Source organism: Terrapene carolina, unplaced genomic scaffold, assembly GCF_002925995.2.
Source record: "Terrapene carolina triunguis isolate 2854851 unplaced genomic scaffold, T_m_triunguis-2.0 Scaffold194, whole genome shotgun sequence".
NCBI lineage: Eukaryota > Metazoa > Chordata > Testudines > Emydidae > Terrapene > Terrapene triunguis.
In genome coordinates, this window is record NW_020664545.1 from 12131097 (window position 1) to 12156977 (window position 25881).

Below are 25881 nucleotides of genomic sequence, written 5' to 3' on the forward strand. Positions count from 1 at the left end.
ACCAGACGTGGTCACTGCTTTCTGGCCCTCCACAAATGAGCCTCCCGTTCTGGTCTCCTCTGTCTCCTAGCCCTGCCTGCTGTAAAATGGCAGCTGGGGGGATGGTATTGAGGCTCATACCAGTATCCTAGTGATGGCCATGTTAGCGAGGTGGCCACGCACATCAAATAACTGCCATGGCTCACTTCAGTGCTGGCTCAAATGCCCCTTTCCTCTCTCTTCTTCCCCCCCCCCCCCAAACTCCATCTGAGCTGCTGGGGGATCCCTCTCACGACATCTCCTGCCCCTCTCCTCTGCTCGTGGCTGGGTTTGAATGTCCTGCCCCCAGGTATCATCCTCGTCGCCATCAACCCTTACAAGCAACTACCCATCTACGAGGAGCCGGTTATCTATGCCTACAGCGGCCAGAACATGGGTGACATGGACCCCCACATCTTCGCCGTGGCCGAGGACGCGTACAAGCAGATGTCCAGGTGAGCAGAGCTCTGCCAGGCCGCACCCGGCATGCTGTGACATGCGCATCCCTCACTGGCTCCTTGTCCTGCTGGAGTGATTGGTGCAGAAGATCCCCCCACTTCTCTGTCCCCCAGGGATGGGCTATTGTTGCTGATTAGCTACAAACAGGACTTAAGTTATGTTGGGTGTTGGGATCTTGTGATGGGGTGGAGTAGGCCCCCTGCTGGAGGCCTCAAGGTCCTGGCACACCCTGCCCCAGAAAAGGGCAGTAGAGAGGGTCCTCCAAGCTGCCTAGAGAGGCCATGTGGGATGCAGCCAATCCAGGCCCAGCAGGCTCCTATAAAAGGAGCTGCAGGGCCAGAGAGTTCAGTCTGCTGGCTGGGACTGGGGGATGATGAGGTGCTCCTGGCTGGCTGCCAGGGGCTGGACAGATGAGCCCACTAAACAGGGTCAAGGGGAGCCTGAGAATAGCTCCTGGCTGCCGGGGCGACGCTGGCAGGGACGGTGGGAGCGAGGAAGGAGATCCTGGCTGGCTGCTGGGACTCCGCTAAGATGGGCTGTGGGGAAGTGACCTAGGGAAGTGTGGAGCAGCAGTTAGTAAAGGGATGCAGCACAGGGCTTAAAGGGTCCCTGGTTTGGGACCCAGAGCAGTGGGTTGGACCAGGGGAAGTGGCTATGCCCTAAGGAAGGGAATTAGAACTGCAGCACCCCAGGGAAGGGGCTGACTTCGCAAACTGAGCCCAAGCGGGGTGGCTCAGCAGGAAGGCTGGAGTCACCGAGGACAAGGAGTCCCCAGGGAAGAAGCCCTCAGGCCGCTGCTCAGCTCCAACCTGGCTGGACCAAGCGGTACTGTGATGGGCCCTGCCGGACTGAGCCCAGGGAGGGACACTTGGGACTGTGTACCCCAGAAGGGGTGGGTTTGTTTCGCCCACCCATGGACAGAGTGTGACTCGGCCAGAGGGCTGAGTCACCAAAGACCCTCCTGACAAGCGCAGCGGCCAACAGGGGGCACTGTGAGTGGAGGAAAACTGCAGGCATGCACATGCTCCACCAGGGGGCGCTTGTGAGGTGGGTGCCACCCCATTACAGATCTCAAGTAATGTTCAAGGTCAGGAATCCTGGCCAGGGGGAAGCACAGGGAATCTCCCAGTTTCCTTGTTCAGTTGCTCTGAGCAGCTCAGAAGATGAAGCGAGACTGGGCTCAGGGGAGAAGTGTTCAGCAGCTGGAAAGGTGCGGGGGAGGTGAAACAGAGTCCAAGGGCCTGGAACTTGGCAGGATGGAGCGATGCTGTGGGGCATGGCCAGCAGTGCCCAACCCTGGCCAATGGGAGGAACGTGGTGGCCCGTCTGAGCAGCATAGAGCATGGCTGGGGTTCTCGGCAGCTGAAGGGCAGTCGAAGCCGAGCGTCTGCCTTTCTGAAAATCCCAGCCTCTGAAAAGGCCCAGCGGGTGGCTCAGCTGGGGTAAGACTGAACAGCAGAGCAATACCCTTGAAGCATGTGGCGCTGATCAGTCTGGGGGTGGGCACATGACACGTGGCTTGAGGAAGCTCTCGGCAAGCTCTGATGGCTCAGTAACCTGATGGGTCCACGTGTGCTGACACAAATGCGACTGCCTGTATGTGGTACTCAGGCTGTGGGGGGTTGAAGCTAGTTCATGCGACCCTGTTCTAGAGGGAAGGACGGGAGCGTCTGCCTCCAAGGTACATCTCCAGTGTAGGCGTCACTTCCTGCTGGGGGAGATGTACCCATGCTAGCTCTGACCTGCCCAGCAGGGGAGCCAGAATCCATCTCTCCCTCCCCATTGGATGGGTGCATAGAACCGCCAGGGAGTGGGGGGAGTCAAACTGGCTGAGTTTCCCTGGTGCCCCGGGCTGCCCCGTGGCCCCAGTGTGCTAAGCCAGGTTCAGACCCAGCCTGAGCCTGCACTTAAACAGCCCATGTCAGCCTTCATCCCCTGCTCCACCCTGACTCCGCTTTGCTGCCTGTCCAAACTCAACTGAGAAGGGCCAGATGGTCCCCAGGGTGCCCTCAGGGAACTCCTGGCCCAGCCACACCTGGGAGATCCCATGGGACATTCAGAGCAAACTCCAGGCCGGGAGAAACATGTGACTTTCCCAGCTGGGCTCCTTAGCATCTGGCGGTTCAGCCATGACTAAAGAGGGCATCTTCCTGCTGAGTCTCTGCCCTCGCTGAGCCCCCATCTCCCATAGCGATGGGCTCCCGTTGCCTCCCACAGGAATGACGAGAACCAGTCGCTGATCATCAGCGGTGAGTCGGGTGCTGGCAAGACGGCGTCAGCCAAATATGCCATGCGGTACTTTGCCCTGGTTGGGGGATCCCTGGGTGACTCCAGCATGGAGGAGAAGGTGCTGGCCTCGAGCCCCATCATGGAGGTAGGCGCTGCTCGTCTTGTGGGTGTGCCGGAGGGGAGGGAAGAAGCAGGGATGGTAGCTCAGATCCGCGTCTGATAAGGGGAGGAATCTGTGTGGTCTCCAAATGGCTGAGAGAGCTTCCTAGCCATGCCTGGGGGGTAGGTGTGCTCTGCTGCACGGGTGAGGGAGACTGGGCTATAGAGGGGCCCCTCTCCTCCTGCTCATGGGCTTTCTTGTCTGCACGAAACATAGAATATCAGGGTTGGAAGGGACCTCAGGAGGTCATCTAGTCCAACCCTCTGCTCAAAGCAGGACCAATCCCCAACTAAATCATCCCAGCCAGGGCTTTAAAAACCTCTAAGGATGGAGAGTCCACCACCTCCCCAGGGAACCCATTCCAGTGCTTCACCACCCTCCTAGTGAAATAGTGTTTCCTAATATCCAACCTAGACCTCCCCCACTGCAACTTGAGACCATTGCTCCTTGTTCTGTCATCTGCCACCACTGAGAACAGCCGAGCTCCATCCTCTTTGGATCCCCCCTTCAGGTAGTTGAAGGCTGCTATCAAATCCCGCCTCACTCTTCTCTTCTGGAGACTAAACAAGCCCTGGGCTGGAGGAAGGCCCTCAGGAGGCAGCGGGGGTGGATTCTGCTGGAGGGCCGGCTGCTCCCCTGCAGCAGAGCTGCCCTGAGGGCAGAGGTGCTGAGCTCCCCATGGATGCAGGGTGGCCAGGTTTCACCTGGAGCGAGATTCTCCTCCCTGCCCCCGCTAAACACACCACTGTGCAGCTGTCCTTGGCACAGTATTGCCCCTCAAGGGGTTGAGGGAGGGGATCTCTGCAGAGCGGCCTGGCATGCCTCGCTTTCCTGCTTCCCTTTCCCTCCTGATGGGCCACGTCTCCTGAACTTGTGCCTGTCGGCTGGCTGGCCGCCCTGCACGTGGGGAGGGAGGAAATGGTGCTCGGAGGAGGCAGCTCTCTGCTCCCCTCCTATGGTGCAATGTGTCTCGGTTTATTTTTATCCTGGAAGGGAGCTGCAGTTCCCAGCCTGCCTGGGTTCTTCCCCTCCCCTCTCTGCTCTGTGTGGGAGACATGGTATCCCACCCCCTGGCTTGGGAAGTGCCTGCAGCTGTATGGCTGGGTCTCTGATAAATGGGCCCCCCCAAGGTGAGGGAAGTGGACAGCTCCCACAGCTGGGGGATAGAAAGGTTTGGAGAACTCCCCCCTCGAGGCCCTCTGAGTCGGGGTGAAGTAAATCTCCCCTTGTCTATCCCCTCGGCTCCCCCTGCCGTAGCTAGCAGGCAGGGCCGTCCCTGCGCCGATATCGGGAAGGCCGAGCACAGAGCTGTGGTGCGGCTGGCCGCTCATGGGACCTCGGGAGGCCTCTCTGGCCCGAGGTCCATCAGCAGGGCCTGAGCATGGAGGAGCTTCCCCTGCAGGCTGATTGGGGGTGGGAACGAGGCCCCCCAGGAAGGGGCGGTGTGTCTCTGCCCGGAAGCCCGCTGAGCCCGCGGCGTGGGAGCCGGTGGGGCGGCCCTGCCAGCTGCCCCGATCCACCCAAAGGCAGAATAAGGTTGGCACTTGTAAGGGAGGCAGCTGGAAGTGCCTGTTCCCCTGTTTCTGCTGCTGCTTCGATGGCAGTTGGGCTCTTCCCCACAGGCCCGGCTGGCTACATCCAGTGACTTGGCAATGCTTTGTGGGGCTGGACGAGGGGGTCTGGGGACCACTCAGCATCCCAAAGACACTCTTGATCCCGGACATCTCTCCACACACACCTTGCTCAGGCACAGTTCACCTCTGTTCCCAGCCCCTCTCCTCCAAGGGAGGCTGGTTGTCTCGGGCCGGAGCTTGGAAAGCAGGTAGCTTGGGCCTCATTCAGTGCTCGGCCCATCTCAGCACTGATGCCCCATTTCTACACAACTCTCAGCAGGATTTCTTGCTGCCTGGGTTCCAGGCTGCTGCAGTGAGGTCTCCCAAGGCAGGACCGGCTCCAGGGTTTTTGCCACCCCAAGCGGGCGGGGGGAAAGGCGCGGGCGCAATCGTGATCGGCGGCACTCCAGCGGCAGCTCCACCACGCTGCTTAATTCTTCGGCGGGAATTCGGCAGCAGGTGCTTCCCTCCGAGAGGGACCCGCTGCCGAATTGCCGTGGAACAGCCTGACGTGCCGCCCCTTCCCCTTGGCTGCCCCAAGCACCTGCTTGCTGGGCTGGTGCCTGGAGCTGGCCCTGTCCCGAGGGCACCAGGCCCTAGAACCGCGGTTCCTGAAGGCGACCCACCAACGGCATTTTCTCTTTGCAATTGCACGTGTTGGAGAGCGAGTCCGTCCTGCAGCTCTGGGCCCGGCTCAATAAGGGTTGCAGTATTGCGTCAAGTTTGGCCCAGCTGCCCCTTGTCATAACAGCTTGGCTGGCTGGGCTGTAAGAGTGATGCTGTGATCCTGTCTGCCAGGAGCAGGGAGCTGGGTCCAGGTCAGTGGGACAGGAGCTGCCACTGTGACCCCCCCCGCCCCCCCCTGCACTGGGTCTGTGACCCATCTAGAACCTTCCCATGACCACGGGAGGGTCAGGACCCACCGTTTGGGGAACGCAGTCTAAGGCATGCCCCACGCCAACCTTCTCACTGCGAACACCGCTAGGAAGGGAGAGCGCTCAGGGCTTGCAGACGGATCAGCCCTGTACCTGCCACCTGTGCATGGTCCCAGGTGTGCCCAGCATGGGTGGAGGCAGCAGGGTGTGCAGAAGGGAAGGGAATGGTGCATAGACCCAGTCGGCAATGTGGCCTAGTGGACAGGGCACTGGACTAAAACTCAGGAGACTTGCACTGTGTTCCCAGCTCTGCTGGGTGACCCCAGGGGAGTCCCACACCCGCCTGCCTCAGTTTCCCCACCTGTAAAATGGGCGTAAGGATGCTCTTGGCTAGGCGCTCGGCGCTTTTCTCCCTAGATCTCCATGTAAGGGCTAAGCACCATTTCCCTTCCCGATCAGGCTTTTGGAAATGCCAAGACCACCAGGAATGACAACAGCAGCCGCTTTGGGAAATACGTGGAAATCTGCTTCAGCCACGAGTATCGCATTGTCGGGGCCGCCATGAAAACCTACCTGCTGGAGAAATCCCGCCTCACCTTCCAGGTGGGCCCTGTTCGGGGCAGGGGGTGTAGAACGCCGGCTGGGTAGGGCACTGCGGCCCAGGGTGTCGCTGAGCAGGCAACTGGGTCCGGGTAAGCAAAGCCCCTTTATAGATGGCGTGGGGGTGGCTGGCGCCTCCTCTCGCTCGCTGGACTCTCCTGTTGCCTGGGCTGGGACTGCAGCCTCAGTCAGGCTCTGGCTCTCGGCATGCTGAGGAACTGGACTCTGGGAAGGGCCTGAGAGGTAGGGTGTGTGTGCGTGTGTGCGTGAGAACTCCCCCCTCAAGGCCCTCTGAGTTGGAGGTGAAGTAAATCTCCCCTTGGCACCCACCAGCTAGCTAGCAGGGGGAGCCAGGGCTGTCCCTTTGCCTATATCGGGGAGTTCCTTCAATGCAAGCTCCAAATACTACCCAAAGTCCTTAGCCTCTGTGTGTGGTGGGCAGTGCTCCCAGCATGCAGCTGGGGTCGGGGGCACCATGACCTGCCCAGGGCTGGGGGGGGGTGCATGGATGGCAGGTGGTGATGAAGCCGCATGACGTGCTCTGACTATTGGACTCTTTCCCCACCCCACCGGCCCCAGGGCCCTTGTTAGCTCATATAAGATTGAGCTGGGACCCCTGTTGCTGACTGAGATGCAAGGCTCCATGGGAGTCTTAATCTGTTGTCTCAATATCCTCCCCCCACCCACCCCCGACATGCCTGATCTGCGCAGCCACAGCTTGACGAGAGCTTCAGGAAACTTCCTGAACAAAAATGTGAGAGTTAAAAGGGCCTTTTTGACAACAGGAAACAGAAGACCTTGCCATTTCCTCCCCCTCTCTCTCGCCCCTGCACACAACACAACAAAGGACATGGAGAGTCTTTTAGTTTTTCATTGTGACGCTTTAACTCTTGTGAAAAGAAAATGTGGGGGTGTGTGTGGGTGGGTGGGGGGAGAACCAAACAGCCCCCCAGGATCACTGATTGTTTCCTGTGGTAAAGCTGGAACAAGGGAAGGCCTGAAATAACTTTTCCATGAGAATTTACTGAAGTTTAAGACCCCATCAATCAAAGCCTGCCAACCAAAAGACCCTGGATGTGAGTAGTTTTCACAACCAGTTCGTCCAGAGCTTGTGTGAGTGAGTTAAACACACCAACGAATGCCCTCCTCAGCAAACTTCCCACTGGCGGCAAAGCCCGCGGAAGTGGCTGAGCCTGGCTGGCTTACTGAAGGCTCAAATCCAGGCTCCGTCAGACAATCATGGGGAAGGAAGTTCCACAGACCCTTCGGTTACACTAAGGAGCTCCGCTGGCCGAACGAGGCTGGTGTCGAAGCTAGAAGGCTCCCATCTTGGGTCAAAATTGCTACCTTAACCGCCTTCCGGTGAGCAAATCGGTAAAAGCAAGACTTGGTTGTCTTTTATCAGGAGGGCTGGCTGACTTTTTCAAGCAGGAAATATTTTTGTCTGGGGGAAAAGTGCCCTTTTTCTACTTAACTTTTCACTTTGGAAATGAGCCTCTTTAAAATGCAGCTTTCCATTTTTAAAAGGGAAAATCCACCATATTGCTAAAAAACTAATTAAAATGCCTATTCCAGAAACAGTGACCAGAAATTCCATTGGGGGAAGCTGGAGAAATGCTTCCCTGTTGCTTTCTATGCCTCCCCCTCCTGGCTGGAGCGGGGGGCAGATGGCTGAGATGCCCCGAGATCCAGGCAGACCTGAAAGATGTGCATATGTAGCCAGGCTGCAGTGCTCTTCCACAAGCTCCTGCTTGGGTGGGAGGGAGTCTGAACTCAGGCCCTTCAATTCCAAAAGCAGGAGGCTCTTTCCTCTTGAGCTCAGGGAGAGACTCCCTTAGCTGGTAGCTATAGTAGGCCCTTATTCTCTTATGTGAACCAGCCACTAAGTGTGGGGTTGGTTACTGTGGAGGAGGGGGTAGCGGTAACTGATGTGGCCTGTGCGTTCCTTTAGCCAGAGGGATGAGGTCGCAAGAGGTGGAGGGATCTAGGAAAATCTGGACCAAACCAGCTGTTCTGCTTGTCTCTGTGCAGGCGAAAGCCGAGAGGAACTACCACATCTTCTACCAGCTGTGCGCATCGGCCGCGCTGCCAGAGTTCCAAGGCTTGGGCCTCGGTAAGCGCCACGGGCAGAGAAGCAGTGCCTCCCCGGGCAGCCAGCGTGCTGGCAAGAGCCCAGGCAGCAGCTCTCTGGGTGGTGCGGAGTTGGGAAGCTGCAAGACTGGGGTGGGCTCTACACAGGACATCTCAAACCAGGGCTGTAGAGATGGATAGGAGAACCTAGAGGGTAGGTGAGGTTACCAGGGTGGCTTTGGGGCTAAAGGACCTGTCCCCTTGTTGTTGACCTGTTCCACAGCATGAGAACCAGGGGCTGGTTGGACAATATTCATGGCAGGCAAACTGAAAAGGTAAATGCAGTGTATGGGGAAGAAACACGGCACGTGGCTTGGGTTCACAGGGACGAGCAAAGCTCCTCAAACAATTATTCCATGGAGAATTTGCCTGTTCTTTGAAATCAAAGCTTTCTGCGGAGGGGGTTCGGTTGGGACAAAGTTCCTCAGGTTTCAATCCTACCTGGCTTCCTGACAACTCGTCATCCTGGCTTCTTGGTAGGCTGCTGGGGCCTGCAGGACTTCCAGGGTCTCCAGTTCTAGGAATTAGACTGCCGCAGGTCTGGGGACTCCTGGGCTGTGGGAACCCCTGGAGCCTGGCTCCCCTTCAGCCCACCAGACCATTTTATTTTGAAATCATCAGTGTGGTGGGTTATTTGGGGGGGTGGGGAGAGGGGCGGGGATGACGCATGTTTATCTTCTTGGAAAGAAGTTTGAACTTGTGCGTGTTCCAAATCTCGAATTCTTAAAACCCTCCTCGGGCCGGCACCAGGGCTCAGCTTTTGGGTCCAAGGGGCTCTCGGTTCTTGCCTGGCACCCAGAATGTGGCTGCCTCACATACAGCTTTCCGTGACGGTGTCTGGCCGTGCTCCACCAGGGAAGGGATGGGGATGCGTGTCTGGGCTGGGAGCAGGGCCGTAGCTACCCCAGTAGCTGTGGGAGGAGAGACGGAGGCAGTGGGGCTCGCGGGCAGCTGTTTTGCTGATCTTGCTTGTTCCAAGTGGACGGGAACTAACTGGGAGCTGGTGTCTGTATGGTCCATCTCTAACTCTGCAGGTGGGGCCGAATCCTTCCATTACACCAACCAGGGGCAGTGCACGCACCTTGAGGCGACTGACGATGCTGCTGACCTGGAGAGCACACGAAACGCCTTCTCGCTATTGGGTAGCTGGTCTGGTCCCCCCTGTGGCTGGGAGTGGGGAGATGGGCTTTGCCGCTTGGGGGGGTCGGGGCTACAGCTGGCTTGAATGCAGAGCTACAGTCCCCACCGGCTTTGCATCGTCCCTGCGAAGAGCATGGGAGTCCCCATACCACATCCGATCAGGCTCCGTCAGCCTGATGTTTGAGGAAGGTGCAAGGAACCCCCTAGTGGATGGTTAAGGGATGACCCATCCATGGTTCTGAGCCCTGGCAGGCTGCCCCCCCAGTTCCCTGCTGGGAGCTAGAGGGAAAGCCACCTGGGGCTTCTCGGGGGCAGGGGAAGCCTTGTCAACAACTGGCTCCCAGGAGGGGGGAGGGCTGCTGGGGCTCCTTACCCAGCCTCCAGGGGAGGGGGGACAGCTGGGCAGGGGCCGTGACCTTTACAAGACAGCCGAAAGCCGATGTCCGGGCCGCAGTGTCTACACAGATACCACCTCCCCCTCACTACACCGACACAAGCCTTAGGTGTTACCTTATGTCCACCTAACTGTGTAGTGTAGCCCAGCCCCTAGTCTTCCTCCAAACTCCACCCCCGTTTCCTAGCCCCGGTAACCTGCCCCAGAGCATGTTATGGGCAAGCAGCAGTGATGGCAGGCTGGGGGATGCTGCCCTCTTACCATGGCCACCAGGACAGGGTGGGACTATGGCATGGGAGGGTGCATGTCCCACGGGGCACTAGGAACAGCCGTGTATGAGCAGCTGCCCAGTTAGATGCTGTAGAGATGTGCAGAGCCCTGTGCTCCTTCCACCCAACCTGCCCCCACCTCACAGCTGACAGGAGCGGCTGGAACTTGCTCCTTGTCTGAGCTGAAGCTGTCCTGGGGAGAGCGGCTAGTGGCCCTCTCCATGGGGCTGCCCAGTTCCTGGCCTGGTGCGGTACCATGTGCTCTGTGCTCTGCAGGGGTTCATGAGTCCAGTCAGCTGGAACTGTTCAGCATCCTGACCTCTGTCCTGCACCTGGGCAACATCCGGCTCCGGGCGAAGGACCGGCACGGGGAGAGCTGCTTCACTGAGGTAAGGGGGAACTGGCTCCCTCCACCCTGCCGCACTCAGTGGGTGTCCCCTCTCCCGCAGCCCTGGGGGTAGCGGCGTGCCGGACTGCTGACTGACGAGGGTGGCCTTTGCCTCAGCCAAGCTAGAGGGGAGGGGCCAGGCTGCTGAGGAGCAGGTGTGTAGGCCTTGGGCTGTTGGCTCAGAATGGGGGGCTCTCCCAGTACTAGCTGGGGGTCCTGGGGAGCGCTCCCTTCCTCACAGCAACACCGCTGATGCGAGGGTTCTGTCTCCATGCAGCCAGACGACCAAGCCCTGGGCCTGTTCTGCACACTGCTGGGTGTGGAGAAGTCCCAGGTGTCGCGCTGGCTCTGCTACCGCAAGCTGGTCACGGCCAGCGAGACCTACGTGAAGCCCATGTCCAGGCAGCAGGCCCTGAACTCCCGCGATGCCCTGGCCAAGCACGTCTACGGGCAGCTCTTCAAGTGGATCGTGAGCAGGATCAACAAAGCCCTGCGGGCGTCCTGCAGGCAGCAGGCCTCCATCGGCATCCTGGACATCTACGGGTAAGGACCGGGCCTGCGTGGAGTCAAGCCTTCCTCGCTTGAGGCCCACCAGGGACGCTGGACCAGCCTCGGCTCACCCCCATGTGAAGGAGGGGTCTGTGCCTGCTCAGGGGAGTGAATCTACATGGGGTCCTTCCTGGCGAAACCTCTCCGTACTAGCGAGCCCGCCGGGTGGCAGGTGCCCCGCGTTAGCCAGGTGATGTGGCCTCAGAGCATGGACCACCCGGGTGATCCTTTCTCAACACACCTGGCCAGTTCCCTGGACAATCTCCTCCAGGGTCTTCTGAGATGGCAGGTCCTAGCTCTCCTGGTCCCCTCTGTTCTTTTCTTCCCCACGGTGGGGCACAGGTGCCTACCTGGCAGACTGTCTGGGAAATCCAGCTCCAGCTCTGTGGCCAAGACAAGGGGGTGTGGCTGGGCCAAGCTAGAGCACGGCTCTGGTTGTCTGTGTTCGTTGGGCTTGGCCAGCTGTGGGCCGTAGCCGTGTCCTTTCCCCCTCCCCATCTCCTGCTCTTGCTGGTGCACTTGGGGAGTGCTCCCTGGCCATCCCTGCTGGGCTCCTGCCTAGGGGCTGTCGTACGCCCCCCTCTTTGGAAGACCTGAGGGTTCAGGGCAACTTGGGGCATTGCTGAAGCTTATGGGGTGGAGAGGAGTGTTAGGCCCAGGGATCCTCTCTGCTCCAGCACTGAACCCAGCTGGACTTGTTTCCCCCACTAATTCGGGGGGAGGGATAGCTTAGTGGTTTGAGCATTGGCCTGCTAAACCCAGGGTTGTGAGTTCAATCCTTGAGGGGGCCGTTTAGGGAACAGGGGTAAAAATCTGTCTGAGCTTTGAGCAGGGGGTTGGACTAGATACCTCCTGAGGTCCCTTCCAACCCTGATAGTCTGATTCTCTGATTCTCCTTGTTGAAAAGCACAAACCCTTGAAGAGGCCCTGTCAGCTCCCCTGTCACCCCCTCGCCTTCCTCCTAGTCACCCCCAGCCCCGTCTCTCCTTCAGGTTCGAGACGTTCACAGTCAACAGCTTCGAGCAGTTCTGCATCAACTACGCCAACGAGAAGCTGCAGCAGCACTTCAACCTGGTCAGTGCTGCCCTCCCAGCTGTCGCCAGCAGCCCCCTTTCCTGCTGGGCTCCCGTACCCTTGTGGGGAGTCTGGAGCTGGCAGGCTGTGTCTGTACAGCACCTAGCGCAGCGGGGCCTGGGTCCACGACTGGGGCTCCTGGGTGCTATGGTAAAACAAACTAACTGAATTACCCGGGGATGGTCACTGGGTACCTGAAGATCTGGTCTCCCCTCTCTTGTTCCAAGCCTGGTGCCCTCCGGCTGCCCTGGGGGGCTAGCTGGGGAAGCCTTGAAAGGCCCCTAAATGGTTCTTAAGATCTGACAGTTTCTTGCTAGCTCAACCGAGTTTGACACCTGCATATTGAATTCCAGGCCTGGCGCCTTAGTGCTGAGGCCAGTTAGGCAGTGTCTGTAACCGGGCTCTGGTCACTGGGACTAGCCCAACGGCAGCTGTTAAAGCGTTCACCAGAGAACAGTCCGACGTTGGTGCCAGAGTTGTTCCCCCACAAACCCCTAATGTCTGGAGCTGGCTGGGAAACCTTTTTTGGTCTCCATTTTCCTACAAAAATGCTTTCCCCCCCCCCCCCCCCCAAATGCTTTTTTCCTAAAGGGTCAGTTTTGACACCATTTCGGTCAGTGTCCCCATTGGACATTTTAGGAACAGGCTCGTTTTTTCTTGAAACAAAACTCCATTTATACAAAAACTTTAATAATTAAAAAAAGCGAATAGTCAAAATTGGAACACCTTGATAAAATCGAAATCCCCTTTTTTAGAATTTCATTTTGTTGAAAACTTTTTAAAATCTTCATTCCACTTCCAAACAGAGTTTGAAAATCAGGGGAACTTCCTGCGAAACAGGCTCTGTCCCCGGCTGGCTCGGCTAACGATACAGCGCTGCTAAGAGTTGCCAAGCCACTAAATAGCGTGCTGCAAAAAAGTCAACTCTGACCTTGTCCCCGTCCGACGTGCCCTTGGCTCACCAGGCTCCTGCTTGCTTGGGGGGCAGATGGGAGCCGAGGTTCCACATCCTTTCACAGGCTCCCACCTGCCCACAAAATCCCATTCGCGGGGGTGAATTGCCACGTTCGCCCCAGGGCTGGGGGTTCAGCAGATGTCACTACCGCTGCGGCTCGGGCAGCTGGGGTGTTTGCTCATCTGGTCTCTGGGGGTCGGTCTCTGGGCTGCGCTTGTCTAGTGTGCTGGTTAGCCCAGAGGGCTGGAAATGTCAAAGGAGCCCAGGGGAATTGGGCACATTGTGACAGGGATGTTCAGGGGATTCCATTCAGGGGTCTCAGCTCAGCCCTCACTCTGCAGGGGGGGCTCTGTCCAGAGAAAATGGGGCAGGGTCCCGCTAGGAAGGTAGGGACCCGCCCCCACACAGAGTGCTGTTGTGGTGACTCAACACCTGAGTGGCTCTTACGGCAGTTCCCCAAATCCCAGTCCTGGCCTGGCAGGGCCGTGCAGAGCCGCTGGAGTCAGCCTAGGGCCCGATTAATCTCCTCCCTGCAGCTCGTGGTCACTTACTGTCTGGGCAGCATGGCCAGAAGTGCCCTTGTAGTCTGCATCTCCAGGCTGGGGTGCCGACCGAGCATCTTCCCAGGCAGAAGGGCTGGCCCGCTGGCGTGGCACAGTCAGGCAACAGTGCAGGCCCACTGAAATCTAGTCTGAACTCTGGCTAACCTCTCCCCCGTGCCCCCCCAGTCCTGTGCGGGGGCAGGAGGGGCAAGAGCTCTGATCCCATTCCCACCCCTCCCCTGTAGCACGTCTTTAAGCTGGAGCAGGAAGAATACATGAAGGAGGAGATCCCCTGGACCTTCATCGACTTCTACGACAACCAGCCTTGCATCGACCTCATCGAGGCCAAGCTGGGCATTCTGGACCTTCTGAATGAGGAGTGCAAGGTGAGCGTCCGTCCTGCCTCGCCGGGGGGCCAGCAGTGCATCTGGGGGCAATGCTGGCTTTGGGGGGCACGAGGGTCCCGCACACTCCTTCCAGCCTGGGTAACGGGACAGTCTCTGGTCCTAGGCCTGAACCAACCTGTCCTCAAACGAACACCCTGCAGGGAACAGCCGACAGCTTCCCAATCCTGGTGCCTTGCTCTCCCCCTCCCCTCTTGTGAAGCGTGTGGAAGCTTGGCCGGGAGGGGGGCATTGAGGAGCCTTGACACTACATTGCCCGTTCAAATGCAGCCCAGGCTGATGGTGGCAGAAAACTGTTGCCATGGGATTGGGTCTCAGGCCCATCCTGTGTACAGGTGCCTGCTGCCCGCCCCACTGGGTGTGGTGCTACCTGGTGGCCTGGCAGACCTGGGGCTGGCCCTTGGCTTGACAGCATGCGGCAAGATGGGAAAGGCAGTTCATGCAGTACCTGCTCCTCACAGCTCTGCACATGGCACCCTGACCAATCCACAAACTGTGTCAACTTCCAGCCAACCGTCCGGCTGCAAAGAAACTAAGTCAGCCCCACCCCGGGTGCCTCCGAGAGGTACTCCTGGTCTTGGGGCAGTGCTCCACTGGGCATGGGACCAAAGGAGCTCGGCTGGCTTGTGCTGCATCAGAAATACCGGCAGAAGCACATGGGTAGAGGAGGAGGCTAGGAGGTGCAGGAATTGGCTGCCTGCCTGGCTTCCACAAGGGCATTGCAAATGGTGGGGAGCATCCAGCATAACTGGCCATGTCCTGCTCCCAGCTGGTCCCTCTCCTGGCAGGCAGTTAGCTGGGAAGAGCTTCTAAACTGGAGGGGGTTCGGAGAAGAGCCAGGAGACTGATCAAAGGAAAATCTGCCTGATGGCGACCGCTACAAGGATCTCAGTTGAGTTAGTTTAACCAAGAGAAAGTTCAGGGGCGCCTTGACTGCTGTCTGAATCTGTGTGGGGAACAAATAGTTACTAATGGGCTCTGCATTCCAGCAGGGGAAGGTCGAACATAATCCAATGGCTGGAAATTGAAGCTAGACAAAGTGCCCTTTCAGCGTGGAGACAGGCATACATTTCTGATAGCCAGAGTAACCGTTGGAACAATTTGCCAACATCAGTGATGGAGAATCCACCACGAGCCTTGGTAAATTGTTCCAGTGGTTAGTCTGGCTGTCAAAAACGTATGCCCTTTCTCGCGGTGGATTCTCCAGTGGTGGTGGTGGGGATGATGATGATGGAATGAAGATGGATGGTGTTTCTGAGATGGGCTCTAGGAATGATTTTGGGGGTAGCTCTCTGGCCTGTCTCGTACAGGAGGACAGCCCAGATTGCAATGGTCCCATCTGGCCTTGGAATCAAGTAATCTAAATACCCAGCTGCAGATGGCTGCCCTACGTGGGGGTGATGGAGGCGTCCTGTTCCCCAGGCCTCCTGCTGTCTGACTCGCCTTCTCTGCCTCCCAGATGCCCAAGGGCAGCGACGTGAGCTGGGCTCAGAAGCTCTACGACAGGCACCTTCACCACAGCCCCCACTTCCAGAAGCCCAAGATGTCCACAGATGCCTTCATTGTCCACCACTTCGCGGGCAAGGTAAGAGGGCCCGGGGGGTGGGGGGAAGGTCCCAGGGCACTGGAGTGCAGGAGAGGCTACGACACTTGCCCAAGGTCAGGGTCGGTCTGAGCTGGGGTGAGAATGGAGCTGGCTGGGAAGTCTGTCTTGGAGAAATCTGAACACTGAAGTTTTCTCTCCCAAACTCATGCTGTCGTATAACCGCACTGCGCTCCTTGTGGTGCCGGTTGGGAGAAGCGGGACACTCCCGAAGCAGGAGGGAACCCAGCAGACCCAGGACCGTGGCAGCATGAGCTTTGCAGCCGAATGTCACTGCAGTGCCTGCCCGCTCCTGTCCGCGCTCCACTGGGGCAGGGGGCCCGGGGGGCTGGCTGCAGGGGGAAGCCGCCTCCCTGTGCGCCAGGGCCCAGTGGGTCTGCAGCTGACCCCCCTCCTGCCCCTCGCTCCAGGGCTGAGTGGGCTCCTAGCGTGGTGATGGGACTGAAAACAAAGCAGGCTCTGTTAGAGCCAGCCTGTGACTGGAGTCTGAACTCTGGCTGGGATATGCTGGAGGGGTCGTGTGCCTCCCTCAGCCCTAAATACACGGCTCTAGCAGGGTACTGGCCCCTTAAAACAGGCTCCCTGTTCTGCACTGTGCATCCTGGGACTTGTAGTTCCTAGAGATCAGGTGACTTGTAGGCTTGGCGCAAGGCCTGCTGGGAGAAGAAACCAGATATAAGGCACAGCATTTCTGCAGAGAGGGGAGCTGCTGGTGAACGACTAGGCCTGGCCTAGAGAATCCAGTGTCTAGATGGTCTCTACACCTGTGTTGGGTGTGGCTGCAAGTGGCACTGCCTAAATGCCATGAGACACCCCCCCCAGCTGGCACCCTCTGAAATCACCCACAGCACCAGCTGCTGATCTGCGGGAGCTTCCAGCCCCTCTGGGTTTGTTAGAGCATCCAGGGCAGGCTGGTGAGCTTTGAGCCTCGGACTCCCAGGGGCTGTTGGCTTTCAGCAGTCTGTGCTGGGGCGTTCGGCTCTAGTCCCTTCGGAGGGGGCTCTGTGGGCAGGGGCTGGACTAGACCTCTCCTGAGACCCCTTCCAGCGTGACATTTCTATGGTTCCATGTCTGTGGCCTGGTGTCACGGACTCACAGATCGTGCCCACTCTTGGCCCTGTGCGGTCTGTGGGGGGTGCCCCTTTCAGTGAGACAGCCCTTTGCGGGGGTCCACTCTCTCTTGGGGTTAGGTCCCACCACCTCCTGGAGCCGCACCTCTCGGAGCCTTAGCACATCTGTCTCTGCCGTGGGCCCCCTCAGGGAGTCCACTCGCTCTGGACCTCCCGGGCCTCCACCCCCAAAGGGGACGATGCAACCCTGTTCTCTAGCCCGGAGTGACTCTCAGCCAGTGTAAAACAGGAGGGTTTATTGAGCGACTGAACACAGCACAGGAAACTCTCAGGTCCTCAGGCCTGGTCTCCCTCAGCCCAGCACATCCCAGTCCCCCCTGCATCCCAGTGGGCTCTGCCTGCCCCCTCTCTCCAGCCCAGAGCCCCCCTGCTCCCAGCTGGGCATCTGAGATCACCAGCCCCAAGCCCCACCTCTGTCCATTGTTTTCTCTCCACGTAAACAGGGTCGCCTGGGCCTCCTCTCCTCTCTTCTGTCCTCTGGCTGGAACCGGCTGATCCGGTCACCGGGGTCCTCTCTCTACAGCCCATTGTCCTCCCACTGGCCAGAACCAGCTGCGACTCCTGAGCTGGGCCTCCAGGTCGCTGGGGTGTCCATCTTCCAGGCCATTGGCTGGAGTCCCAAGTTCCCTCTCGGGTCCTCTGTAACAACAAACTCCCTCTCCCCTCACCTTGTTAAACCAGTAACCCCCAGGGACACTGAGTCCCACCCCCTCAGCATGCAAACCATTGAAAAAACCAGAAAATCCCCCACTTCCTCACCCCTGGGCAGGGGGTGTTTGTCTGCGTGGGTTAAACAGAGATTCCAGCTGCAGCCAGCATTCTCACCGAGGGCCGGACCTGGCTAAAAACACCTACTTAGGCACAATTCTTCACCACCCCTCCTGTGTAACCTGCAGGCGAACTCCCATCCACCCCGAGCCGTTCCCTGTAGGACTGCACTGGTACGAACATGGGCTGGGGCTTCTCAATGGCCCAAGAGTTTTAGGCACTCAGCTCCCCTTAGCTCTGATTCCCCACCCCCAGTACCTCTGTTCTGGAGACCTCTGGGCTCTGACTTGTCCCAGGAGCCCCTGAGGCTGTCCTAGCCTGGAGCTGATGAGGCCTCCTGCATGCCCTGGTTACCCACAGGTGGAGTATCAGTGCGGCGGGTTCCTGGAGAAGAACCAAGACACTGTCCATGCAGAGCTGATCGGACTCCTCCGCGCCAGCAAGGTGAGCCCACGGCCCTCCCAGCGTGGGAGGCGCTTGGCAGCAGACTCCGCAGAGGAAGGTGGTAGGCGGGTGTCACCTGAAGTCCATCCACATCCTGTGCCGGGATGGGGGTTGTCACGTGGGTCAGAAGGGGCAGTGCTGGCGCCTTGGGGAGAAGTGCCCTGGCAAACCTGCGCGCACACACACCCCCCCCCCCCCACAAGCAAACCTGGGGGGACAGTATCCCAGTATTCAAGATTTGCAAACAAAGGGATCTTGACAACATAACTGACCTGGGGGGGGGCCACAGTGTCCTCACTGTGGATGCCAAGGTGGGGACCCACGAGCCTCCTGCCATAAGGGCAAAAGCTGCACCTACCCTGAGCCCTCTCTCCATGGGGAGGGTGGGGTGATGAGACCTGTGGTGCAGAGGCCAGATGCCAGGGGAGCGATCTAGGAAATTAGGACTAATTGGGGTCCTGTCCTATCCATGATGCCCTGAGTTGTCAGGCCCCCTTCTCCGAGCACACGGTGCCGCTGCTGCTGCAAAGGCTTGTTGCAGACTAAGCTGTGGGCGGGTCAGAAAATGAAGACTCGCCTCCACCAGGGGGCGCCAGACCTCTACTTCTCTTCTTTCCCCCCCCAAGCATGCTTTGCAAACTGACCTGTAAAACAGCTGCCTGGCTAGAACCCCCCTGGCATGGGAACGGCCTGTGGGAGCCCAACAGGCCAGGCCTCGCCAGCAGAGCAGCTGGCTGGGAATGGGAAGGAGGGGGGAAAACTCCAGGTGTTTGAACTCTCTGCCGGGGCTCCAGGCCACTGTTGCAATGCAGGGTGCTAGACACTGGGAACTGTTAGCCTGGGGAGGGGGGAGGCCGGCAGACAAAGCAACAGTGACCTTGCTGTTAAGCTAATCGTCTGTTATTTCTCCCCCCCCCCTCGTTGTCATCCCATGGACCCTGCAGAAGGTAAGTGGTACCGCGGGGTAGGAGACGCAGGCCGCTCTCCCTCCGTTGCGGCGGCTCACAGGGACCGGTGGGGGAGCCTGCAGGTTGCCAGTTCTGGCTGGACGTTTTCCTGCGGGTTTCATCACATGACCTGGAAGGGGGCAGCCCTAGGGGTGACACCCGGTGCGTTGCAATGGGGGCCCTTGACCCTGGGCTGTGGATGCTACTTAGCCCTATTGGGAGTGGGGATGAGCTGCTCCCTAAACTGGGGGGCCATGGGCTGGTTCGTGTCATGCTCTGGACTGACCCCAGGCTCGGATCCGTGTGGCCTGTGACTCCGAGCCCTGTGCAGGTCAGACTCTGCCCGATGCCCCAGCTGGTGCAGAGAGCTGCCCGTGAGCGGCACTGGCACAGATGCAGGGAGGGCTGCATCCTGCCGCAGGGCCTGCCGTTCTCATGCAGCTGGCTCTGTGGCTCCCCACGGTGCTCCTGCAGCTCTGGGAGCCGGGGGGGGGGCTGTGGCCACGGAGCCCCTATTGCGATAGGGCTCGGGGTTGCTGGCTGCCTGCCCCTGCTGGCCAGTAGGTGTCGCTCATGGCCTGCTGCTGGCTCTGATCCTTCTGCTCTCTCCCCACCCAGTCTGCGCTGCTCGCCGAGCTCTTCCCGGAGGAGGGGGACGGCAGCATCGCCCTACCCTCCCGCAGGTCGCATGGGTCCAGGGTGACTGTCCGCCCCGGCAGGAGGTCTCTGCCAGCTCCTGACAAGGAGCACAGGAAACCCATCTCCACCCAGGTACCCAGCAGGGCTGGCGTGTCCTATGCCTGTTCCGCCTGCTCTCCCCCTGGGGGGAGGTTCAGCCCCCCCCACCCCACATCACAATCCCCTTTAACACTACACTGAGCATCCACCCCTGTGCAAACCCCGCCTGGCTTCTCAATGTGCTGAACAGATTCCTCCTCCACTCCAGGAAATCTTACCGGCCTGGCCCTGCCTTAGAAGTGCTGAGCCCCTACAAATCCTGCTGGCTTCTGGGGACAGCCGGTGCTCAGCACAGCTGGAAATCAGGGGCCTTTGACTCCTGGGGGGGATCTCTGCCCCTGTCAGTGAGATGCTCCAAACCCTTTCGCTGGGTGGTGGGGAGAGCTGGGCCCAAGCACACAGACATTCCCAGACTCGGCCGCGTGCTGGAGCTGGCCTGAGCTGCAGACCACGGGCTTGGTGGGCTGGGGACTCTGGTTCCAGGCCGCTCGGAGGCTTATCAGCATCTGAATGGTGCTGCCAGGTGAGGAGGTGGCCTGGAAAGGGGCAGCTGGGTATCCAGGGGCTGCATTCAGGGGTTCCCCTTCTCCTGTGGACCAGCCTTCAGCTTAGGACAATGGGTCCTGGTGCTCTCTGCTGCCCACCCAGTGTCCAGGCCCTTTGCCTATGCCCATAGAGGGCAGGGGGAAATGCAGCTCATGGGCCCCCAACCCTCCCCAGGGAATCTAGAAGCATCTTCACTCTGCTGAGGACAAGGTCAGAGCCTGCTCCCAAGCCCTGGCTCCCCACTGGGGCATCCACACCCAGACCTAAGCCTGCTTGCTCTGTCCCCTGCAGTTCAAAGCGTCGCTGCACAAGCTCATGGAGACCCTGAGCAGCACCGCGCCCCACTATGTGCGCTGCATCAAACCCAACGACCGCAAGCGGCCCTTCGAGTGAGTGCCTGGCTTTGCAATGGGGCGGGGGCTGGAGGGGGAGAGACTCCAGCTGGATGTGCCAGGGCCAGATCTGCTGTCTGGGGAGCCTGCATCACCAAGGAACTCTTGTGAAACTAGTAGCAACATGTTCCGTCCCCTGGAGTGGGACCGGCTCTGCAGTAGCAAAACTGGTCGCCTCCTTGGTCCAGTGCGGAGTCGGGCGACTTCCCTGTCTGGGCAACTTCCCTTGCTGTCTGGAACGGCCCTGCAGCAGGGCTGTGAGCTGCAAAACTAGCGGCCTCGTTCCCATGGGCGCCTCTGCATGCTGTTTTGATACAGTCAGCAAGCAGGTGGCCTGCCCAGGCTTGGGCCGAGAGCAGCGCCAGCCAGGTGTGCTGCATGGGGGATGGCAGATCCGAACCGCAAGCTCTAAGGAACCCTCACTCGGAGGGCGCTGACTCTCTCTGCTCTAGGTTTGACGCCAAGCGAGCAGTCGAGCAGCTGAGAGCCTGTGGGGTCCTGGAAACCATTCAGATCAGCGCCTCTGGCTATCCATCCAGGTACGGCCAGCCCAGGCGTTTCCTGCCTGCCCTCCTCTCTGCCGGAGCATTTGGGTCCCTGGCGCTCGCTAACGCGCCCCGTTGGGTCTGGCTTCTGTGCCCCCGCAGGTGGACGTACGTGGAGTTCTTCAGCAGGTACAGGGCTCTGATGCGCCCGGAGGAGCTGATGGGTGGTGATGAGAGGCAGACCTGCCGGCTTGTCCTTGAGAGGCTGCTCAAGGTAAGAGCCCTGCAGGTTGCCGTGCCAGGGGAGAGGACCCTGAATGGGGCAGCAGGGGATTAAATTCTAGGCCCTCGCTGCTACTGCACCCAGCCTTTCCTGCCACCCCACCTGCTCCTCCATGCCCCGCGGGGAGCTCCCTGCTGGTGCACCCGGCCCTGTGGCCTTGATAGGGCTGAGTTGCTGGCTGGGGAGGAGACGCTTCTTGCGTATGCGAGCTGCAGCCATCTGCCTCCAGCGCTTTTCCCGGGGCTTCCTGGCCCGGAGGTGAGAGGTGCTGCCCATGTCTGCCAGGTTGAGCCAGGCATTCATGTGGCTCTGCCTTGGCATCTGGCCCCTGGAGACCCATCTCTGGGCACCCTCAGCCCTCCTAGCCGTGAGGTCACTATTGCAGGAAACAGGTGGTTCAAGTCCATCTGGACTGTGCCATAGCCTCAGGCTGGGGATGTCTGGGGCCAGGCGTCACTGCAGGTGCTGCAGTCATCTGTCCCGTCCCCCCCTCGATAACGGGACTAGCCTGCCCAGTGTCCCACTGCTCCCGCAGTGTCCCAGAGACGGGCAAAGGGTGCCTGGCCCAGAACCCTCTGCCCAACACCACCTGCTCCTGTGGGAAACATCGACTCAGCCGAAACCCACCAACTTCCCCGTGGAGACGGCGCTGCATCGCCCGGTGGGAGGCGTGGGCCGGGTCCCCGTGTGTCCGGCTCCCTGGTAGGGCTGCCTCTCCTCCATGCACCAGTCTGCCTTCCTGACGAGCGGCTCATCCTAGGAGTCTGGCCATGGATCGTGCCTCCTAGAGCAGGGGTTCCCAAACTGGGGGATGCGCGCGCCTGGGGGTACACGAGGCCTCTCTTGGGGGGCACATGGGAGAAATGGTGGATTTTATTTATTGATTTATTGCATTTTCCTAATAGGCTACTCAGACGAAGCTTTAAAACTGGGATTTTTTTTGCATAAAATACAGTACGTTTACTTCAAGACGTACCAGTGAGAACAGATACAGGGCGACGCTGCCGTACAAAGCCCTCCCCTCCAATCACTGTATAGCGCGGGTTCAGTTGCCCAGCAACTGTCCAGTCTGTCTGAGCTCAGAACTTAGCGTATTTTTGGTTGTACCTGTTTGCTATAGCTAGATCTGTACGTAACCGTGGAAGCTGGGCCGATGGCTAAATCCAGGCAGTGTGAAGAACACAGAGTATCCGTGATGAGAAGAGTGTGAGGACGCGGGCAGCTGGCAGATCTGGAAGGGGATCTGCATTGAGCAACATTTGGGAGCCTCTGCCATAGACAAAGGGCACGAGAGGCCCCTGAATTACAACTCCCAAGAGGCATTGCAGCAGCCTTTCCAAACTGGAACATTGAGAATTTCAGCCAAAATTCTCAGGGTTTTTTTTTTTCCAACCAGCCCTGGGCATCTGAGCCCATGGGTGGGCCGTGTAGGCCGGGTGAGCTGCTGCCAGCTGGTGCTGACCGTACTGTGCTAAGCCGGCATTAGCTTGTCCCGTGGCCAAGCTGAGGGTCCCCGTTCTCTGGGCAGGCCAAGGCCTGTCCCGGTCTCTGTGTGCTGCGGTTTCCTTTCTGCCCAGGCCGGAGACAGTCTGGGGATTTGTTCCCCAGCTCTGCCAGTCTGACCCCGAACAGGTGGCTTATCCTCTGGCCCGTATCCCAGTGATACCCTCCCGGTGCGCAGCTCCGTGTTGGGAGTGCTGCAGTTGAAGGGGGCGTTGGGTGTCTAAAGGGTTAATATCCCCCTCTCCCTGGGATGGTCTGGATGCTGCAGCCCCCTCCTGTCAGCTGTGGGAGGAGGGTCTGTCCAGCCAGGCCCTGGCGCCAGGAAGGGCCCGCACAGCGCTGCTGCTATCCAAGCCTGCAGCAAGGAGCACCCATGGCTGAGTTTGCTCCACCCCATTGTACTTGCCTGGTCATGGATCTCGCTATCCTCTTCCCACAGGACCCCAGCAAATACCAGTGTGGGAAGGGCAAGATCTTCTTCCGTGCTGGCCAGGTGGCCTTCCTGGAGGAGCTGCGTGGCAGGAGGCTGAGAGCAGCCTGCGTCGTCATTCAGAAGAGCCTTCGTTGCTGGCTGGGGAGGAGACGCTTCTTGCGTATGCGAGTTGCAGCCATCTGCCTCCAGCGCTTTTCCCGGGGCTTCCTGGCCCGGAGGTGAGAGGTGCTGCCCACGTCTGCCGGGTTGAGCCAGGCATTCATGTGGCTCTGCCTTGGCATCTGGCCTCTGGAGACCCATCTCTGGGCACCCTCAGCCCTTTGCTGTACCCAGCTGCTGGAACAGGGCAGCTAAGAGCCGCTGATGCAGTGTCTGGCTGGCAAACAGCATTCCCAAAGCTACAGCAGGTGGAGGCCTAGGCGGGGACCTGGAGCTAGCCACGCTCCACCCCAGAGGTGGCTGCATTTCAAAATCCCATGTCCCTACTCTGGGAGCCAGGAGAAGCTGGCGCCAGGACAGCAGCTGTGATTGGGTCTCATTTGGGGGTGAATGGAGCAGTGCCCTAGCTCTGAGCCTAGGGAGGTGGGGGGTCAGCCTCAGGACCTCGTGCTGGGTCTCTGCTGTGGGGGTCTGCAGGGACTAGGGTAGACCCTGGGTCTGTGCTGCTGGGGGTCGCTCTGTCCGGAGGGGGGGGTGTAAGTTCTGCTGCCCTGCCCCAGTGGGCTCTGGCTTCCCATGCCCAGCGCCCGTTGCCCGTTGTGCAGGCTCGCCAGGCGCTTGAGGAGGACCAGCGCCGCTCTCACCCTGCAGAAGAACTTCAAGATGGCCCTGGCCAGGCGCTCGTACCTCCGCACCCAGGCAGCAGCGGTCACCATCCAGGCCTTCGCCCGCGGCATGTTCGCCAGGCGCCTGCACCGCCAGGTACCAGCCCTGCCCGTAGCCACGGGGTTGGGGATCCACTTGTGGCGGCAGCTTCAGAGGGGGACGTCCTGCGTGTGCTCCCAGTGCCCAGGGGGTGCAGCCCTTGGGGAAGGGGATACTGATGGGTTACAGGAGCCACAGGTAATGGGCGGGGGGGGGGATTTGCTGGCAGGTGCATCCTGGGATCTGGAGGGAGCCCCCTTGCTTAGTATCCCTGTAGCGCAGAGATGCATCCCCCTCTCACTGCAGGCTCTTGCCACGAGGTAGAGCAGTTACCTGTTTGGCTCCGCTCCCTGTCCTGCATGTGCAGGGAGTGTGGGGCCTTACCTGGCAGCATAGGGAGGGGGTACCCGTGGGCAGCCCCCACCCCCAAACTGCAGGCAGTGTGAGCAAGTAGTGCTGCGACTCCCCAGGCAGGTGTATGGGGAGTTGCCCGGGGTATGGGGCGCCTGGTGGCCTATTCAGGGTGTGTTGGGAGCCACCCCATCCCCACCCTCAGGAGTGACCAGGTTCCTAGCAGATATCGAAGGTGGCGCGTGTGCCTCGACTCGGCGGATCTGCGTTGTCGTTGTGCTGGCTCACGTGGGCCTCGCACTGGAGCGGCCCACAGCCCCCTCTGTGGGGAGCAGGCACGGGTGTAGGCAGAGTCTTAGAGCCACACCTGGCCTCACACAGGTGCCGACTTTCACTTTTCCGGCTGAGTGCTCCACCGAGTGGCCCCGCCCCCCTCCCCCCCCCTCTCCCAGGCCCCCCCCTCTCACCCCCCCCCCCCGTGTGTCCCGCCTCATCCCACCCCTGCTCCGCCCCCGCAAGTGCCTCCTGCCCAGTGCCAAACAGCTGATTGGTGGGTGCTCCAGCCCCAGAGCACCCACAGTTAGGCCAGGCATCAGCACTGACTATCTCCTGGGTGTCCTCAGAGGCCGGCAGGCTGCCCGCAGCACTTGAGGCTGCAAAGTGGAAAGGCAGAAACCCACAGAACCAAATTAGAGCTGGGGGGCAAAGGGGGAGGAATTCGATGCCTGGCTCTGGTCTTGTCCTGGAGTCCAGGCTTGGATCTGATCCCAGCCAACCGCTCCCTTGTGAGATAGGTGTGTGTGGGGTGTGTGTGTGGGGGGCGGCATGGTTTATAGATTCATAGATTCTAGGACTGGAAGGGACCTCGAGAGGTCATCGAGTCCAGTCCCCTGCCCGCATGGCAGGACCAAATACTGTCTAGACCATCCCTGATAGACATTTATCTAACCTACTCTTAAATATCTCCAGAGATGGAGATTCCACAACCTCCCTAGGCAACTTATTCCAGTGTTTAACCACCCTGACAGTTAGGAACTTTTTCCTAATGTCCAACCTAGACCTCCCTTGCTGCAGTTTAAGCCCATTGCTGCTTCTTCTATCCTTAGAGGCTAAGGTGAACAAGTTTTCTCCCTCCTCCTTATGACACCCTTTTAGATACCTGAAAACTGCTATCATGTCCCCTGTCTTCTCTTTTCCAAACTAAACAAACCCAATTCTTTCAGCCTTCCTTCATAGGTCATGTTCTCAAGACCTTTCATCATTCTTGTTGCTCTTCTCTGGACCCTTTCCAATTTCTCCACATCTTTCTTGAAATGCGGTGCCCAGAACTGGACACAATACTCCAGCTGAGGCCTAACCAGAGCAGAGTAGAGCGGAAGAATGACTTCTCGTGTCTTGCTCACAACACACCTGTTAATACATCCCAGAATCATGTTTGCTTTTTTTGCAACAGCGTCACACTGTTGACTCATATTTAGCTTGTGGTCCACTATAACCCCTAGATCCCTTTCTGCCGTACTCCTTCCTAGACAGTCTCTTCCCATTTTATATGTGTGAAACTGATTTTTTCTTCCTAAGTGGAGCACTTTGCATTT

General features: G+C 59.2%; 1 protein-coding gene across 1 annotated transcript in view; it reads left to right on the top strand.

The window, feature by feature from the left end:
- Nucleotides 1-396: 396 nt before the first annotated feature.
- Nucleotides 397-25881, top strand: part of LOC112119638 (unconventional myosin-Vb-like) — a 46650-nt gene continuing 21165 nt past the window's right edge. Inside the window, exons 1-18 of the mRNA XM_026654928.2 lie at nt 397-473; nt 2695-2851; nt 5814-5957; nt 7986-8067; nt 9119-9226; nt 10164-10276; nt 10553-10818; nt 11817-11898; nt 13641-13781; nt 15259-15384; nt 17661-17744; nt 18689-18691; nt 19310-19462; nt 20267-20364; nt 20820-20906; nt 21015-21126; nt 23078-23289; nt 23836-23992. Coding sequence (XP_026510713.1) covers nt 412-473; nt 2695-2851; nt 5814-5957; nt 7986-8067; nt 9119-9226; nt 10164-10276; nt 10553-10818; nt 11817-11898; nt 13641-13781; nt 15259-15384; nt 17661-17744; nt 18689-18691; nt 19310-19462; nt 20267-20364; nt 20820-20906; nt 21015-21126; nt 23078-23289; nt 23836-23992 — 2187 coding nt within the window. The 5' untranslated portion in view covers nt 397-411. The remainder of the gene's footprint in view (nt 474-2694; nt 2852-5813; nt 5958-7985; nt 8068-9118; nt 9227-10163; nt 10277-10552; nt 10819-11816; nt 11899-13640; nt 13782-15258; nt 15385-17660; nt 17745-18688; nt 18692-19309; nt 19463-20266; nt 20365-20819; nt 20907-21014; nt 21127-23077; nt 23290-23835; nt 23993-25881) is intronic.